At 37.2% G+C, this 15,998-nt stretch overlaps 2 protein-coding genes across 2 annotated transcripts; one reads left to right on the top strand and one right to left on the bottom strand.

Moving 5' to 3' along the window:
- Positions 1 to 3,235: 3,235 nt before the first annotated feature.
- Positions 3,236 to 6,911, bottom strand: LOC144343668 (uncharacterized). Its single transcript, XM_078006086.1, has 2 exons — positions 6,771 to 6,911; positions 3,236 to 4,138 (listed from the first exon to the last, which is right to left on the bottom strand). The coding sequence occupies exons 1-2, from the start codon at positions 6,909 to 6,911 to the stop codon at positions 3,236 to 3,238; spliced, it is 1,044 nt and encodes a 347-aa protein (XP_077862212.1).
- A 2,419-nt stretch (positions 6,912 to 9,330) lies between these two features.
- LOC144343669 (uncharacterized) lies at positions 9,331 to 14,936 on the top strand. The gene is made up of 2 exons (XM_078006087.2): positions 9,331 to 9,624; positions 13,898 to 14,936. Exons 1-2 carry the CDS (start codon positions 9,460 to 9,462, stop codon positions 14,795 to 14,797), a joined length of 1,065 nt encoding a protein of 354 aa, XP_077862213.1. The 5' UTR covers positions 9,331 to 9,459; the 3' UTR covers positions 14,798 to 14,936.
- The last annotated feature ends 1,062 nt before the right edge of the window (positions 14,937 to 15,998 follow it).

Here is a 15,998-nt window from a genome sequence, read left to right as displayed (position 1 = left end):
CGGTGACACGCTGCGTCGCCGACGAGGGCGCTCTTCTCAATCCCGTGCCAGTCGATCATGCTATGTACTATGTACTGTACCTTGAACTGGGGCACCATAGAAAACACAAATATTGTGTCCGCCTCAGGTTATTGTGTGGTCCCTAGGACATTATGAAACTGTTCACCTTGTGCATGTATAAGTAATACTAGTGAATTTATCACCGCACTTTAAACCACCGATCAAAAACAACTTTGACAGCAAATCACATCTGGTTGAGGTGACACAGAATAAATATAAATAAATCTGGATTTGTTCTGTACCCGTTGAAACCAAATTATCATACATAGAAATTGCTTTCAACGCACGTTTAAATCTAGAATTAAATCTCCAGTGTTAAAATCACCCAAATCACCTAATACTGTAAGTCAGCAGTTCAATATCTAGTCTAATACTCAAATTAAAACATTATGTTATTTATTTGACACGCATTTGCAGTTAGTTTGTCTGTCTGTCTGTCTGTCTGTCTGTCTGTCTGTCTGTCTGTCTGTCTGTCTGTCTGTCTGTCTGTCTGTCTGTCTGTGTGTGTGTCCGTCAATCTGTTCCACTGATATCCCAAGAACCATATGTTGGTCTTTGATGAAACTTAATGCATAGATTCTCTGGGCAGATGCGCAGATTAGGTTTTGGGTCAAATTAGTGAATATTTAATACCTAATTTACATGATAATTAGCTTTTTTAAGCTGTTCCATGACTGTTTCACTGATATCTAAAGAACTACTCATTGGATTTCGATGAAACTTGGAACATAGATTATCTAAGACTATGCAGAGACCTGTTAAACAATAAAATCAATTCTAAATGACAACCTAGAATATAAAAAAAAAACTTCATCTGGATTCTTTAAATTAAAACATTTTAGGTGTTAGCAAGAAAAGCACAAATATTGCATCATGAGTAGAATTGGATCGTTACCAAATACAATTAGAAATAGTCAATAACGTATTCTCACACTGAGCAAGAATATAACTACCAATACTAATCAGGATAGCCCTAATAATAAAACCGAACAACATGAAAAACTGCAAATTACATTCTGTACATTTATTAACGGTGGTCAGAAATATTGCTGGAAAGCTGATGTTTTGATACATAAACATGTTAAAAATCAGAGCTAAATTGTAAGACATTTATTTATGGAATGAGAAAAATAGATAAATAAGACAATGACCAAAATGTTAGCAACAAACTTAAAACTTACAAAGATATACGCATTTGAACATTAGCTAAAATTAATTGCGAAAATTAGGAGAGCAATTACTAAATTAAGAGTTTCAAGCCATAATTTACCAATCAACTGCAAGTTGTGTGACAGAAATAAAATTGGCGACGAGAACCATTAACATTATCAGTTGTAAAAATGCAAAGAATACAGCATGTAGACAACATTTAATTTACAAAATTACATTTCTGGAGTTCGACATTGATCCTACAGTAGGTATAATAGCTTACTAGTATATAATAGTTTGTAATATTATTTTTTTTAGTGATGTTGATAGTTGTATTTTAATGGCCACACTGTCGTATAACTTTGATATTGTGTGTGTCAATAACCTATAATGCACCAGGGGTAATGCATATAATGTGGTATAATGGACATAATAACTGAGATAAAAATGGTGCTCGTCTTCGATTGTGTTCAAAGTTTAAAGCGGGAGGGTCGTCATCTGCGCACGCGTGGGAATTGAGTCTCAGGCGACGATAACAACACACGCTAAAACGCAAAGGCTCATGGGTAGACGCTTGTTTGTAAATAATGACACGCTATGGCCATCTGACACACGCGCATGTGACGATTCCCCCGCTTTAAAGTATCATTTCACACTGTGTGTTTTGGAAACCTGCAAGTATCTACTAGTTTCAATCATTAATTTGATCTGAACCCACATGACGAACCTCGGAAGATTTTAAATAAAATCAATACACGGAAGAGATACCTTTTAACATATTATTTTAAGTTTTAAACATATTATATTGATTCACTTTTTCGTCTTCTTGCCAGTGCTGGTAATCAAGGTCTTGATGTTGAAACGTTTGTATTATTATATAATGTGAATATTAATATTTATGAAAATATTTAAAGTGCAGCACATGTTTGAGTTTCATGTAAGCAAACGCTGTATTTTACACGCGTTGCATACGTTGCATGGAACACGTATCAAACACAACGCGACGCGAAGACCCCCGCTCCCCGTTGTGAGAGGTACAAAACGATATTTCGAGAGAATTTTTAAAAATAATAATCAAATCACCAAGTACATACCTTTTAAGTGACCATATTGTTTGTTCACGAAACGATTGTCGGTATGACGAGATATCATTTGAATATTAATATAAAATTATGACCGTCCAATTAACCGTATTGCACCAATAAAAGTAATATATATGTAGTTTTGTGAATAGCGCCATCTAGCGATAACAATTGTATATTTTCTCTTCCATGCCGCCAACACATTATTTCAAAATCTGCGGATTATATCTACTCTAGCCAGACGCACGGAAGTGTGTTTTAAACAGGCTAAATACGAATCCGGTTCCATCACAATATATCCTTACATGATTTCATTGTCATAACTGTGTAATGATCCACAAATATAAATATCATGTAAAAGTAATTTTATAATGGGGATGTTTATTCCATTGGATGGTCGGCTCCCAAAAATACCTTCCAGAAGAATATAAACATGTAAGAACATAATACGGTATTACATAGGGTTTTATAGAAACCATCAATAACACGCACGTATTTCGGCGCCGTGTAATGGGTATTTAATCAGTGGTCGACTTCACAAACAAACATATTCGACATTATATTCACTTCGACGTCACGGAATCGCCTTGTCGCCAGAGGGCGCAATTTATGCTGGAAAGATTTCTGCACCCTAGTCTCGTTTACATCCGGGAAAGTGGTCTATCCACTGTCTCCTCCGTAAGCCGAGACATTCAGATTACCCCTTACGCGTAATCTATTGGAAAACACATTGATTCCGAAACCTTGGTAACACGCATGTTTCCTTGATTGCTGCTATACTATACCAGTGTCCAAGGATAGCATTATGTACTAACAAACCACACCATGCGTGGCATTTTTTTGTTTATTTAAAAATGACTTTGTCGCGTTGGAACAAGATTGAAAAATAAAAATTGCCATGGCTGGGTCAGTCTACGCCAGTGCGTCTAGACATCCTAATAATATTAATTAGCTAATTGTTCAGACCCATAATATACATAACGACATATTTCACCAAATGCCGAGTCCAATTTCTTGATATTTTGAGATGTAAATTCCTCTTTCTTCTTGACATGTTTTCGGTTTTCTTGGACATCGATGAGGAAACTTTCTTTCCAAGCGAACTTCTGCGAATGAGTTACGACAGTTGTTGATTCAACATGAATTAGCTCCGAAAACTGCTTTGATAATTCATTTCGTGTATTGAAAATACAATTCCGACACCCTTCGTCGTAATTTTGATAACTTTCAAAATAAATACTCAAAAAATCGGATTTGTCAGTCGCGAGAATAACACCGTTGGAAGAATTCAAGCCCGAACGCGCGAACACGTAGTCATAGTAACGTAGAGGGTCAAGGGACGAAACAATAAATGTATTACGGTCCATAAACACACCGCCTATATCCATCAATATCCGTAACCTAGCAACCTCCACTGCGTGCTCGGGCCAATTTGGATTAAGAGTTTTACCGAAAACTTCCGTTGGGGGCGTGGTTTGAACTATTTCCAAAACCGGTACGAGTCGTTTGGCCTGGTTCCACCATTCACCATGTGGTTCGCAGTCCGTGTGAAACAGAATGCGTTCAGCTCTCATTATTCTGTGAACGCTAAGTATACTAATGAGGTTCTCAAAACGGAAATTACTACAGGAGAACCAGCCAAAATGAGCTATATTTGGTATGACTGCTACATCATGGGGTTTCAGGAAACCGTAACCGTCTTCCTGTTTTTCCAAGTTGTCCACAACTACATGTCTTGTAATATTTTCCACTGCGATCGCCCTAAGCAGATTTGCTTTGTGGACTTCTTTGGGGTCTGCATGGTTGTTGGGTCCCCTATCTTTATGGTGGTTCCCATTTGCATGATACTGGAAATAAAAATAAATAAATAAATAAATAAATAAATAAATAAATAAATAAATAAATAAATAAATAAATAAATAAATAAATAAATAAAAAAATAAATAAATAAATAAATAAATCGCCACATATAATCCAATAGTGTTAAACTAAACGCGTGTTGATTTCAAAAGTCAGCCTATCCTTGGGGCACAGCTACGTCACAGAACGTTCTATGTTGCCAAGGCGCGCAACACGGTACCATGTTTTTTCTATGGGCTCTGTGCAAACTGTTGTGTAACACCGGACGAAGAGCCAGTGAAAAGTCGAGGAAACGAGCGTGAAATAATCCTGAGCAACAAAATTGATATATTATGTTGCACACGTAGGGGTACTCTTGTTACACTGTTCGGGAGAATCTCAACAACTATCCCGAAGTTCTGTTTTTTGAGAGCTTTCGGTCTTTGTTTTCATCGTGATGGTCGCCAGGCGGCGAAAACGACTGAATTTCCGCCCGAGGATATCAAGTTCTGTTTTTGAATATTTACTATAATCACTCACAGTCCCACAACAGAGAAACAAATGTTTCTTTATAAGTTTCATTGTCTCTCAAATTGCTCGCATTGTAAGTTTCTGGTTTTACTTAAAAGAACGCAATTAAAAGTACGAATATTATGGTGGCTTGATCTACAATGTCAACGTACTAACATGTACGGCGCCGACGGATATGATTACTGTGCCCTCTTACGACAATATACTGAATGCGAAAGCGTTATTTGTGAATTATCAGTGCCTTATATCTCTACGATGCAAACATTACAGCCCAACGATATTGTCAAATCTATATACCCCCCCCCCTCCCAGTAGAAAATACGGGCACGTGTCAGTCGTTTCTAGTTTTATTTTAGGGATGCACAACTACTAGTAACTTAGTCTGACGTCACTTTCAATGCATCCAAAGTCCGCAGGTTTCTTAAAGGCCAGTATGTCGACCGAATAATCTGAACTGCCAGTACGATCCCGTCATAAAAAAACAAAACTCTCTTTAATTCATCAAAATCGAAGCTAAGCTATTTTAAAGTTATGTAAAAATAGTGAGCGTCAAATCGGTCAATTAATTTGATGATTGTCTGCCATGGGATCCAGTATCTGATAATGAAAAATCTAATTAGCATTAATTAACATTTATTTCATTAAAAGTGAAACAATCCACTTCAAAATGAGTAGCATATAGATATTAGTAAAATTAAAAAACAGTTGCGTTATTTTATATTGTTATGATTTCTTATTAGGGTGAATGAATAGTTTATGCAATTTTGCGTGATACGAACCATGTCTGTATAGGGGTAGAACATTAATAATTTGGTAACCATAGCAACCAAGTATGCTAAAAATACCAGTTACTAATTTGTGTTGAAGATAGTGATAATCACTTCAAAGTAGGATGGGATATAAAGTTTTTGGAGTGAAATATTACATATCGTATAAACTAGTTTAAATAGAAGTCGTGAAATCATAAAAATACTTACAATTTTAGGGTCAAACGGTAACTGATTTGGAATTTTAAAATAGGGTTGTCATGGCACGAAAATAAATAGTTTTGTTTAAAAACACCTAACTCGTCAGTTTGAAAACTAATCTTTAGTAGTAAATTAACTGTTTTTAACGAACATAAACATGGTAGCACGTGATTCTAAATAACTCTATCGCTAGTAGAGGGACTGTGTATGAAATAATGAATGATTTCCTCTTTTTCAACATTTGCTACCGCCAATTTGACACGAAATAATATCAGTTGTTTTGTAAACTTCCCAATGTCGTGGCGTGGTCACGCTATAGGCCACAAAAATCACACCGTAAACCTTTCCGGCAATGGCTCGATCATACGGGAACTTTTCGCCGAGCGGTATCAAGATGGGCATGGATACCCATAATATAAGTTAAATAAACCAATTGAAAAAACATCAATTGGTTTTCGAGATATGGCAAGCGAAATTTGCAAAACAGGAATATTGGGGGTGATTTCAATGGAATTGGTAACTTGGGTAAAACACCTACCACGATATTCAGAAATATGTACATTATTATATGTTTTTGAATATAAAATATTATATAATGGCACAGAATTTATAAAACCACAGATGAATAAAAAAATATAGAGAAGCACACAAAAATGTATAGCAACAACATCGTTGATAAAGCAACCTTCCCTAAGTGAAGTAAATAGAATATATGCTCCATAGGTCTATCATCTGCGCCATTGAGTTTTTAAAGGTCAATCCCGGCCCCTAAATGGTTCAAGATGTGGGAACATTTTAAGCATGGAAACATGGTTTAGTTAACTTTAGTTGATGTGTACGGTTTATGTTCCAATGACGGCACTTACCCACCCATGTGTCACACAGCTCACTCGCCGCGGCCCTACAATTCACGCCTTGAACCGTACCTGGTAAACACCGTCGGAACCGCTACTCCCCCAAGAGTTATTCTTTACAATTTCATCACCGTAAACAATTCACTGATTTAACTCTGATTGCAACTACCAAAACCATGTTCATGCACCAATCAACGACAATACGAATTCTTAATTCATGTATTTATGACGCGGACCGAACTCAAGTTCGTGCTGCGACCGCCGGATTGTGTTATAGTCGAACTTACCATGGATATCATCGCCCTGGAAGTCGGATACTTACTGTTCACGTAAAACATAGTAAATATGAGAAAAAACAATGCAATACTAAAACCACTGCTACACAGTGCGTATTTCCAATTCATCGGCTTGTGTGCTCGAGACGCCATCTTCGATATCTCACGCCACGTCTCGGTGATAGTAGGATACAAAGTTCATGAAAACAATGATGGTTAGGATTTGTTCAATGCCTTTTTTTTCTGAGCGGAACGGGTCATGTGCTAGAACTTTACCGTACTATTATGTTATTTGGAGTTGTAGAAAAACATGTAGGAAGTTTCTTATTTCGGCAATTCTTCAGCCTACTACTATCTGTTTGTTTTGCTGGTACATATCACAGATTCATTCATTCATTCATTCATTCATTCATTCATTCATTCATTCATTCATTTATTTATTTATTTATTTATTTATTTATTTATTTATTTATTTATTTATTTATTTATTTATTTATTTATTTATTTATTTATTTATTTAATAATTTATTTATTTATTTATATATTTATTTATTTATATTTGTATTTGGACCTCGGTTTAAGATAGCAGGGTAGTTTTTTTGATAAATAAATGTTGATGGCTCTAACCAGAAAAATAATAGCCAAAACCAAACACAAAGATTTGTTAAAAACGTTTGGCCAAAAATCTTCGAAAAAAGCTGTGTTTGTGGGTGTATAGGACTGTATTTGTTTTAGGGTCAAATGACACTAAAAATAAACAGATTTGATAAATGGGCAACGTTTATAGTATATTCACTGTTATACTTGTTGTTAAAAAATACGCCACTGTAAAGAACATATCATGAACTCTAAATGAGTATTTTTTTCTGATTATTGTTTCTAATTTCATTTCTAATATGGTAATTGTTTCTTCACAATTTTTTTAATGTCAATAGATTGTATAGAGGGTCTATGGTCAATTGATTTTGAGTAGATGAGCTGGTACTCAAAATATACCTTGAATTTTCCGGTTACGTATGACTGTTCTTCTTCGTCACACCCATGATCATTGTATTTAATGGTATGTACCAAAAATGTACTGAGTATGAGCATATGTGTCGTGGCAATGGTGCGACCAACCGTCCATAAAACCGATTGCAGCTGTCAGTACAATGTTGTATTTGTAGACAAATTGCGTTATTTATCCTGCTTCCGACTGTACTTCCTGTATATATTTAGTAAAACACCCGGAGTTTGCAAATTAAATCTCTACAGAAAACTGCATATCAATTACGACTGGCAGTATAGCAAGTAGACTGACATTCAGTAACAACTTATCATTTTTAATAAATATGCCGAAATTAACGCGTGTACACCACCATTTCCCAATCACGTTAAATATTTTGTGACATTTTTGTTTATTTTAGTAAAATAAAAATTAATCGTCCGACTGAAACCAGTCTATATATCAACCCCACCCCATCGAAGTCTATGATATCACTGAAATGTATGGTTGCTTGGCAACTAGCTAACCCAAACCGCGCCTGTCATATTGATTATATTAAATTGGTAAAAAATACAAAATGTTGACGTAAATCTCGATATTAAGCCCCAAAATCGTTTTGACTATTTGTTATTAAATAAATAAATCGCGAATAATTGTGACTTCAAACGGCGTATATGCGCGGGAGCTTACAGACCCCAGTTATCAGTACACATGTATTCAACGCGCATGCGTTTATATGCTACGCTACGTAGAAAAGGATTAATATTGTAACATATGTAGAAAATTTTGCAAAATTATTTGCTTTATTCGAAGAAAGGAAATCATATTTAAAAAAAATGCTTTTCATTGGAATTAAATTAGCATCATGTTAAAATTTGTTAATGAAACCACGGCAACCAAACTAACACTAACGTGACGAGACGCAGCGTCGCCGCGGCGGCCGGGAGCGTAATACGACGCTCCGTGGCGTGAAGCAGCGTGACGTGACGTGATAATGTTTTGCATGCCGGTTAACTGACAGTTTACACAAACATAATTGTTATAATGTGAAAGTAAAGAATGATAATATGGAACCTATAGAAATCGAAAAATATTATGAGTTTATGTTAAAGTCGCATGGAACGGTACATACCAGTATCATCAGCGCCGGCGTTATCATGTCCATATTTGGTTATAAAAATATAAAACTATCTTTGTACTCAAAACACGCATATTAATTCCCATATAATCGCTACAATCTACTGTATTTTACCCCATGTGTTATCGGGAGTATAATAACCCATAATACTATCCACATCCGATTTCCGACGATGATACTATCCTGTTCATCAATACAATATTTAGCACATTTTTCCAGCGAAAAGACAGATCTTGATTTTCACGTGACAATACGTCGTTGTGATGACGATCGGTACCAACGGTAGATAACCACGGGTTTATAAAACCAAAATATCTATAATATAATACAATAATGCTATTACTGTTCTCGTTACACTCGCTGGTACGTGCACTTGAGTAGCTGATCGATTTCCGGGGAGTAGGACGCCCTCTCTATTGTTATGTTGACACCAAATTCGGCCACCTTATGTGACACCGACTGTATACGTGTTAGTGAGTTGACCCCAGGTGTCGCACTAAACCCAAGGCACTCTGACTTCTGACGCACCGATGGGACCTGGAGATACAGCGTATGATACCCGGTGAACGTATCGAATCATGAACAAGGATTGTGACGACAAAACCCCGGACGTAACACACACCATGAGCTGGAAACGAACGGCGTGTGGATCAGGATTCAGCATCTCGCTGTTTATTCTCATATTCTCGCTGTTCTATCTGGAAAGCACGACGAAGTCATCGAAGCACCACATAATACCAATGGTGAGTTCAGTAAACGATCTTAACGTCGGTTTCGTCTTCACTCGTGTCTAGAGATTCGATGCCGACTCTCCATGACTGCGTTACTAAGGAGACGACATTTCAATCATGGGGGAGGGTTGGACTGGACGATGTGTTGACCAAATTGCAAGTTAGATACCAAGAGAAAAAATGCATACAAGTTGTTGCAGGACTTAAATGATGGCACATCCAAGAAAAATAAAAATGTGCAAATAAGATACCGCAACTGGTGGCACTTTTCCAATTTTTCCACCCCCCATTATTTTAAATGCTTGACCCTTGATTCACGTTCTAGCTTGCCCGTACTTTAATATATACCGGCACACTCTGTCATATGAATCGGCAGTATTTAAAGCATCATGTCATGATGGCGTCGAGTGGTATGCTGATGTTGTTTGTACATGCCGATACTGGACTGAATACATATCATATGATTGCGATTTACGGTCTTTGCGCGTTCCCATCCCTTGCTCACATCTGATCATTGGAATATTAATATGCTCTATTTGATCATTCCGGAATAATATGTTAGCACGCCATATACACCATTTTATCGACGCCCTCCCTTTAAGCAGAAGTATTTACTTGAGCTGCCTTGACCCCTGCCTTGACCTGCTTCACTCGATGTTGCAAGTCGTCGCATATACCGTACAGTGATTGGGGTCAATGCGATCCATTCATTGAGAATACAATTAAAGCAATTCAGTGGGAGTCATACCAGTCTGAACCCCATGATCTTTAAAATAAGAACCATTAACATAATGGTTTGCATTATGGAATCTCTCAAAGCGAGGCAACAGAGAAATAGGAAACGCCATTATTAGTAGTGATACACGAAACACGGTCTCGTTAGTACTTGCACAGTTTGCATGATGTTATTATTATTATTATTATTATTATTATTATTCTGAAAACAATCATAATCAAATTTAGTTTTTGGTGTGCCCTCACGAGTATAGCTGTTAAGATATGGATGGTGATGTAAACAAAACATCATGATCTAGAGCGATAAATACTAGAATAGATGTCATCGATGATAGTGAGACTTGGTGACTAGTGAATAGATCTGAAGTGTTGTGGGCGGGCCTTGCTTTCGGGTCAGTCTGCACATGCGTAATGTGCCGAAGTCACGGAGAAAGCCAATCGTCGATGACACAGAATTCTATGCCGATCGCGTATACGTAGTTGCATAGTGATTCGCCAGGCCACGCTTGGATGTACTCAGAATATCTGGATTCCAGGCTTTATCAGGACATGAATTCAAAATTATAAGAAATGATCGCGTTTCCAAGTTGTTCAAGTCAGGCCAATATAAGTTGAGTCACCAGAAACAGAGAAAGAGATGTGTGTGACAAATCACTAGTACTTAAGTGTCCATTGCACTCTGTAATTAGGGTCGGCAAGGGGTATTTTCCTAAGCTGTAATAAGTTTTTATTTTCGTAATAATGTAATTTAAATAAATAAATAAACGTAAATTCGTAAACATGGGCAAGGCGTAAAATGTAATCAGCTATTTTATTCGTCTGTAATTTGTACAAAGATCTTATTTTTTGTAAGCGTATAAGGCGTTGCCTCCATTAAATGTCGTAATTCGTATGTAATTTCCAATTCAGATTTTTAAACACAAATTATCAAGTATATTATAAAAATGTAAAATGTAATTAGGAATTTGCTTTATCTGTAAAGTGTAAAAACCTATTTTTTACTGCAATCCTGTAATCTGTACTAGCTACCCCCGCCCCCTGTACTAACCATGGAATGTGCAATATCCCGGCTTTCTCGTGCCACAACTGCTGATCCCTTACATGGATAGACATAACATTGTTTAGTTCATATGCAAATCCACTGCTTGAGCGTGCATGTTTGTCTACTGAATGTACAATAGTGATTTGTAGTCCAATACTTTCAGCACGTTTCGTTTGTATTTTATTATTTTTGTCAAATCAGGACGTGAAATGGCCAACGCCTCTTTGTATATGCTAATTCAAGAACTAAATGTATATTAGTATTTACATCTTCAAGTGGTCACGTGTTCAGAATCCAATCACCTGACATGCAACGCCAACTTCAAACAACGCAATATGATGTTCCTAAATGCATTTCATTTGCGTTCAATATATCATAATTCACCGTCATTAGATTCGTATTTTCAGTCACTTCTTACAAGTCTATTGTTGTGATAGGAATCAAATAAACGAATGACCACCAAATGCACCTCAGGCAGGCATTAATTTCAAAAGTGTAAATGTGTGTTTTATTGTAATAAATAAAACAGCAAAATATTTGTGTTAAAAATTCGACATTTTGCCTTAATCTCAAGTTCATTAATACATTATACAATAGAATAAACTGATGGCCGACATATGCCACGGATTTGAAAAGAGCTCCATGATGAAAGTTACGCTTCGTTATGGACAGAATTATGCGTTGCTAACGGCACTCATTGACTAATCAGAAAGCTGACTTTGTCGACATTGAAACTAACTTAATCAGTATTGATGCATATATAGTGTTATCAGCCTGAGTTGTGATGGATGTGTCACGCCAATCATACAGGTAGTCCACCATTCGAGAACAAGTCGGTATTGATTTAAAGGGCAGTAGTCGTCGCGCCACGCATGCGCGAGATATATGGGTCTCATATAAACAAAGATGGCGACTTTGACTGTTGGGCAAATCAACGAGGACAAAATGAAACGTTGCCAAGCTTAATTAGTATTTGTTGGTGATTGGAAGGTGTCGAAGGTCAAACCTCATACTTGTGATTTTCATTAAAAGAGTGAATTGGAGTGTGGGAAAATCAACGTTTATCAACACAAGTGACGCACATGCGCAGCGCGACGACTACCGCCCTTTAAGTATCGCCATAGTGATGTCACCAATAGCTTGCATTTTTGTGTCCGTATTGCCGATATCTTTAAAATAACGCACCGCTGGCTTGTGGATAAGGAAACGTAACTACGGTGGCGTTGTACGCAACTTTGTAATTTATTACAAAGTTTGAGATGAACGTTGCAATTGTTTTAGGTTGTATGCCAGTGTGATTGGACTCTGGACACCGCCGTGTAAATGCCGACCCATTTAGAATAAGATGCAACGTACGGCGTGTATATTATTTTATTTTATACATTCTGTTTTTTTGTTATTATTTTTTAATGTTTTTATTAAGTGCATCTTAGTTGGTGTTAGTTTACCTATTCACCTTTGCGATTACCAAACCTTTAACAAAACTATCAACAATTAAATAATAAATCAAAATAAAATAAAATAAAAGTAAAATAAAATAAACTAAAAAAGTTGAAATAAATAATATATGAAAAAATAATTGAATCAAAAAAGCCCAAACTAGGATCTTATTTTAATTAGATTGATGTAAATGCAAATATGCAATGACTCTGGAGTTAGCATCGACAAATAGGCTGCAATTTTGCCTCATCGTGTCTCACCCCCTCAAAAACATTTTGTACAATTAGTTATATAAACTCGATACCGTTAAAGGGCGGCAGTCGTCGTGCCGCGTCCTGTTCGATATGGGACTCATAGCGACGTATACAACGCGTGTAAAATACATTGTTTATTTACATGACGTTCAAACACGCGCTGCGCGACGACCGCTGCGTTTTAAACTCACTTTATGATTGTGATGATGTCCGCTTACCACATAAATCACGCCCTCTAGCGACGAAGCGCTAATGGACGTAGATGGGCGTGAGTCACCTCACGAATTGAAAGGATACATTTAGTGGTGGGGTTATGATTCGTGACTGGGTTATATTCAAAATAAGTAAGACATGCCAGGCTATGCAAACAAATCAATCGCAAGAAACGAATACGTAAGTAATAAACACGTAAGAGTAGTTTATTACATCAATACAGTATATCCACTGATATACCGGAGAATTTACCATAAAGAAATATGTAAACAAATGTTGAACACAACAACGCGCGTGCTCAGGTGACGACCCCACCCGCTTTAACATTGTGACCCAAAACGTCCGCGACCAAACACGTCTGCCGCTGAATGAAAAGCAGGGCCGAAAAGTCCGCGGCCAAAACGTCCATCCACAAGAGTAAATATCAATCAAAGCGAGGGGATGCCAACCTGTATCAGATTTCGAGTATAGTGCGACAGGTGCTAAATCCAACTTACGATTCACGTCACACTGTCAGTGTAATCACAGTAGCCATGGTGTGATCTGACACAGTGGATATACGTTGTATGAATAATAATGTAAATTCTGTTTATTATTATAGTTTCACAAGACTCCGGTTATCCATAGAAAGCCGATTAACCTGCCTCTGCCTGTCAATGTGACCATCACGCCACACAACGTGACCGGCGACTCGGACAAACAAGGAGAAAAATACGGTTACCTTCAACCAAAAAACGAGACGGTCGTGCCAAATATAGCTCATTTTATCTGGTTTTCTTGTCACATGTTCAAATTTGAAAACCTTATCAGTATTCTAAGCGCACACAGAATTATGCAAGCAGAGCGAATTCTGTTCCACACTGACTGCGAACCAGAAAGCAAGTGGTGGAAACAAGCCAAATTACTCATACCTGTTTTAGAGGTTGTACAAAAAACGCCACCTACGGAAGTATTCGGTAAAACGCTAAATCCAATATGGCCGCACCAGGCCGCAGACGTTGCTAGGTTACATATACTGAGGGAGATGGGAGGAGTTTCTTTTGATATCAACACTTTCATAGTGGCGCCACTGGAACCTCTTCGTTTCTATGACTACGTTGTCGCCATACCAGTTGAAAAACACTTAAATTATAGCATAATTCTTGCAAACAGGGACGCAGAATTTCTTCAGTATCACAACGAAAGTTACAAAGATTATGATATCTTCTGCAAATCTTGTACCACGGTTAAACGGCTACACGAAGTGACTTCTGCGTATATTAACGCCGTGCACATTGAACAAGCAAGCATGACAACGCCCTCAGTGGCAGATTGGAGATCACTTTTTAACCGGAAATACGATTGGCAGAATGAACATTTCACCATACCTGTCTGGATGGATAAATACATGGGCGACACTGAACTCGAAGACATTACCCCAGAAAACATACAGCAATTAGACACAGCGTTTGGTGAAATGTGTCGATATATTTATTATGGTTCTCCTGATTTGATACAGTGACAACTTTGTTTCTGACATGAACTTGATAATAATCTAGACCAGATTGATGATCATTTCCGCGGCTCGCGCTCGTTAATAACTTAATTTTTTAAGTTCCACGTCTTCATGCTGATGGAAACACATGATTTTCATGTTCAAGTCATCTTTTAGAATGAAATGCATCCTGACTTGAGGCTTCCTTAACATTGTCTGAAAATCTTGAAGTTCGGTTGAAACAATGGGTTGTCCAAATTCAAGTTTTTAAAATGTAGCAGAAATGTATCTCAGGAAAAGCGATCAAGGTGTTTTTCCCACTTCGTATTATATGCTGAACACATCACACTGATTAATTGTGATCACTATCACGATGAGAAATGCTAAAATTGCTTGCTTTGGCAAAAAATCCTTTCCACTGAAGAGAGTCTGCATTCCACCGAAACAAGGTTACGTTGTATAATCACTCAACGGTGTTTGTATGATTTACTTTTTTTTCAGGAGAGTCTTCGAAAATTAAATTTCGGGATTCTGTCGGATACGATTTCTCATGAAGTGTTGACAAAACTGAACCCTTACGACGTCCAAAGGGCTCAGTAAGAAGTGTTCTACAGATCATACAAGTGAAAATACAACTTTAATTTGTAAAAACAAAATTATTTACAGATTAATAAACATAATGTAAACGTAATGATGTCGTCATTCGTGTCAATCCACATTGCAGGAAATTGCGAAAACTGTAATACACGCCAATATAGTGGCAATGACTCTCAAATTGCTTGTGTCATAGTGTGACCATTACTGACTAATTTGCATCCCAAGCCTCGCTTTCAGACTGCAACGATACGATACGCTCGATTCCCCAAAAATAAGTCAATCAGTGTGATAGCGAGGCTTGGAACTCAAATGGTTACCAACGGCAGAGGTATGATAAAAGCGAATTACGCATGCTCAGGAATGACCCGAGACGTAAATGGCCGTTGAGATCTCGTTGGGAGTGCGAGATCCTCGAGATTTGTATGATCTCATAATCGCTGTACCACATGATCGCCCGTAAAAAGTGTCAGGTGACAAAAAATATATAAAACAATATGCACACATTCGCAAACGAATGCGCATACATTCAGGCTATAAATTTAACATATACATATGGCATGTGTTACATGTTTTTCGATTCTGGGAGCTTTATAATAATGATGCAAATGTTCTGAATGAACCAAACGATTGT

Source organism: Saccoglossus kowalevskii, chromosome 14 (assembly GCF_978046115.1).
Source record: "Saccoglossus kowalevskii chromosome 14, keSacKowa6.1, whole genome shotgun sequence".
NCBI classification, from domain to species: Eukaryota; Metazoa; Hemichordata; class Enteropneusta; family Harrimaniidae; genus Saccoglossus; species Saccoglossus kowalevskii.
The sequence above is the reverse complement of the archived record's forward strand: the minus strand, read 5'-3'. Positions and strand labels throughout refer to the sequence as shown.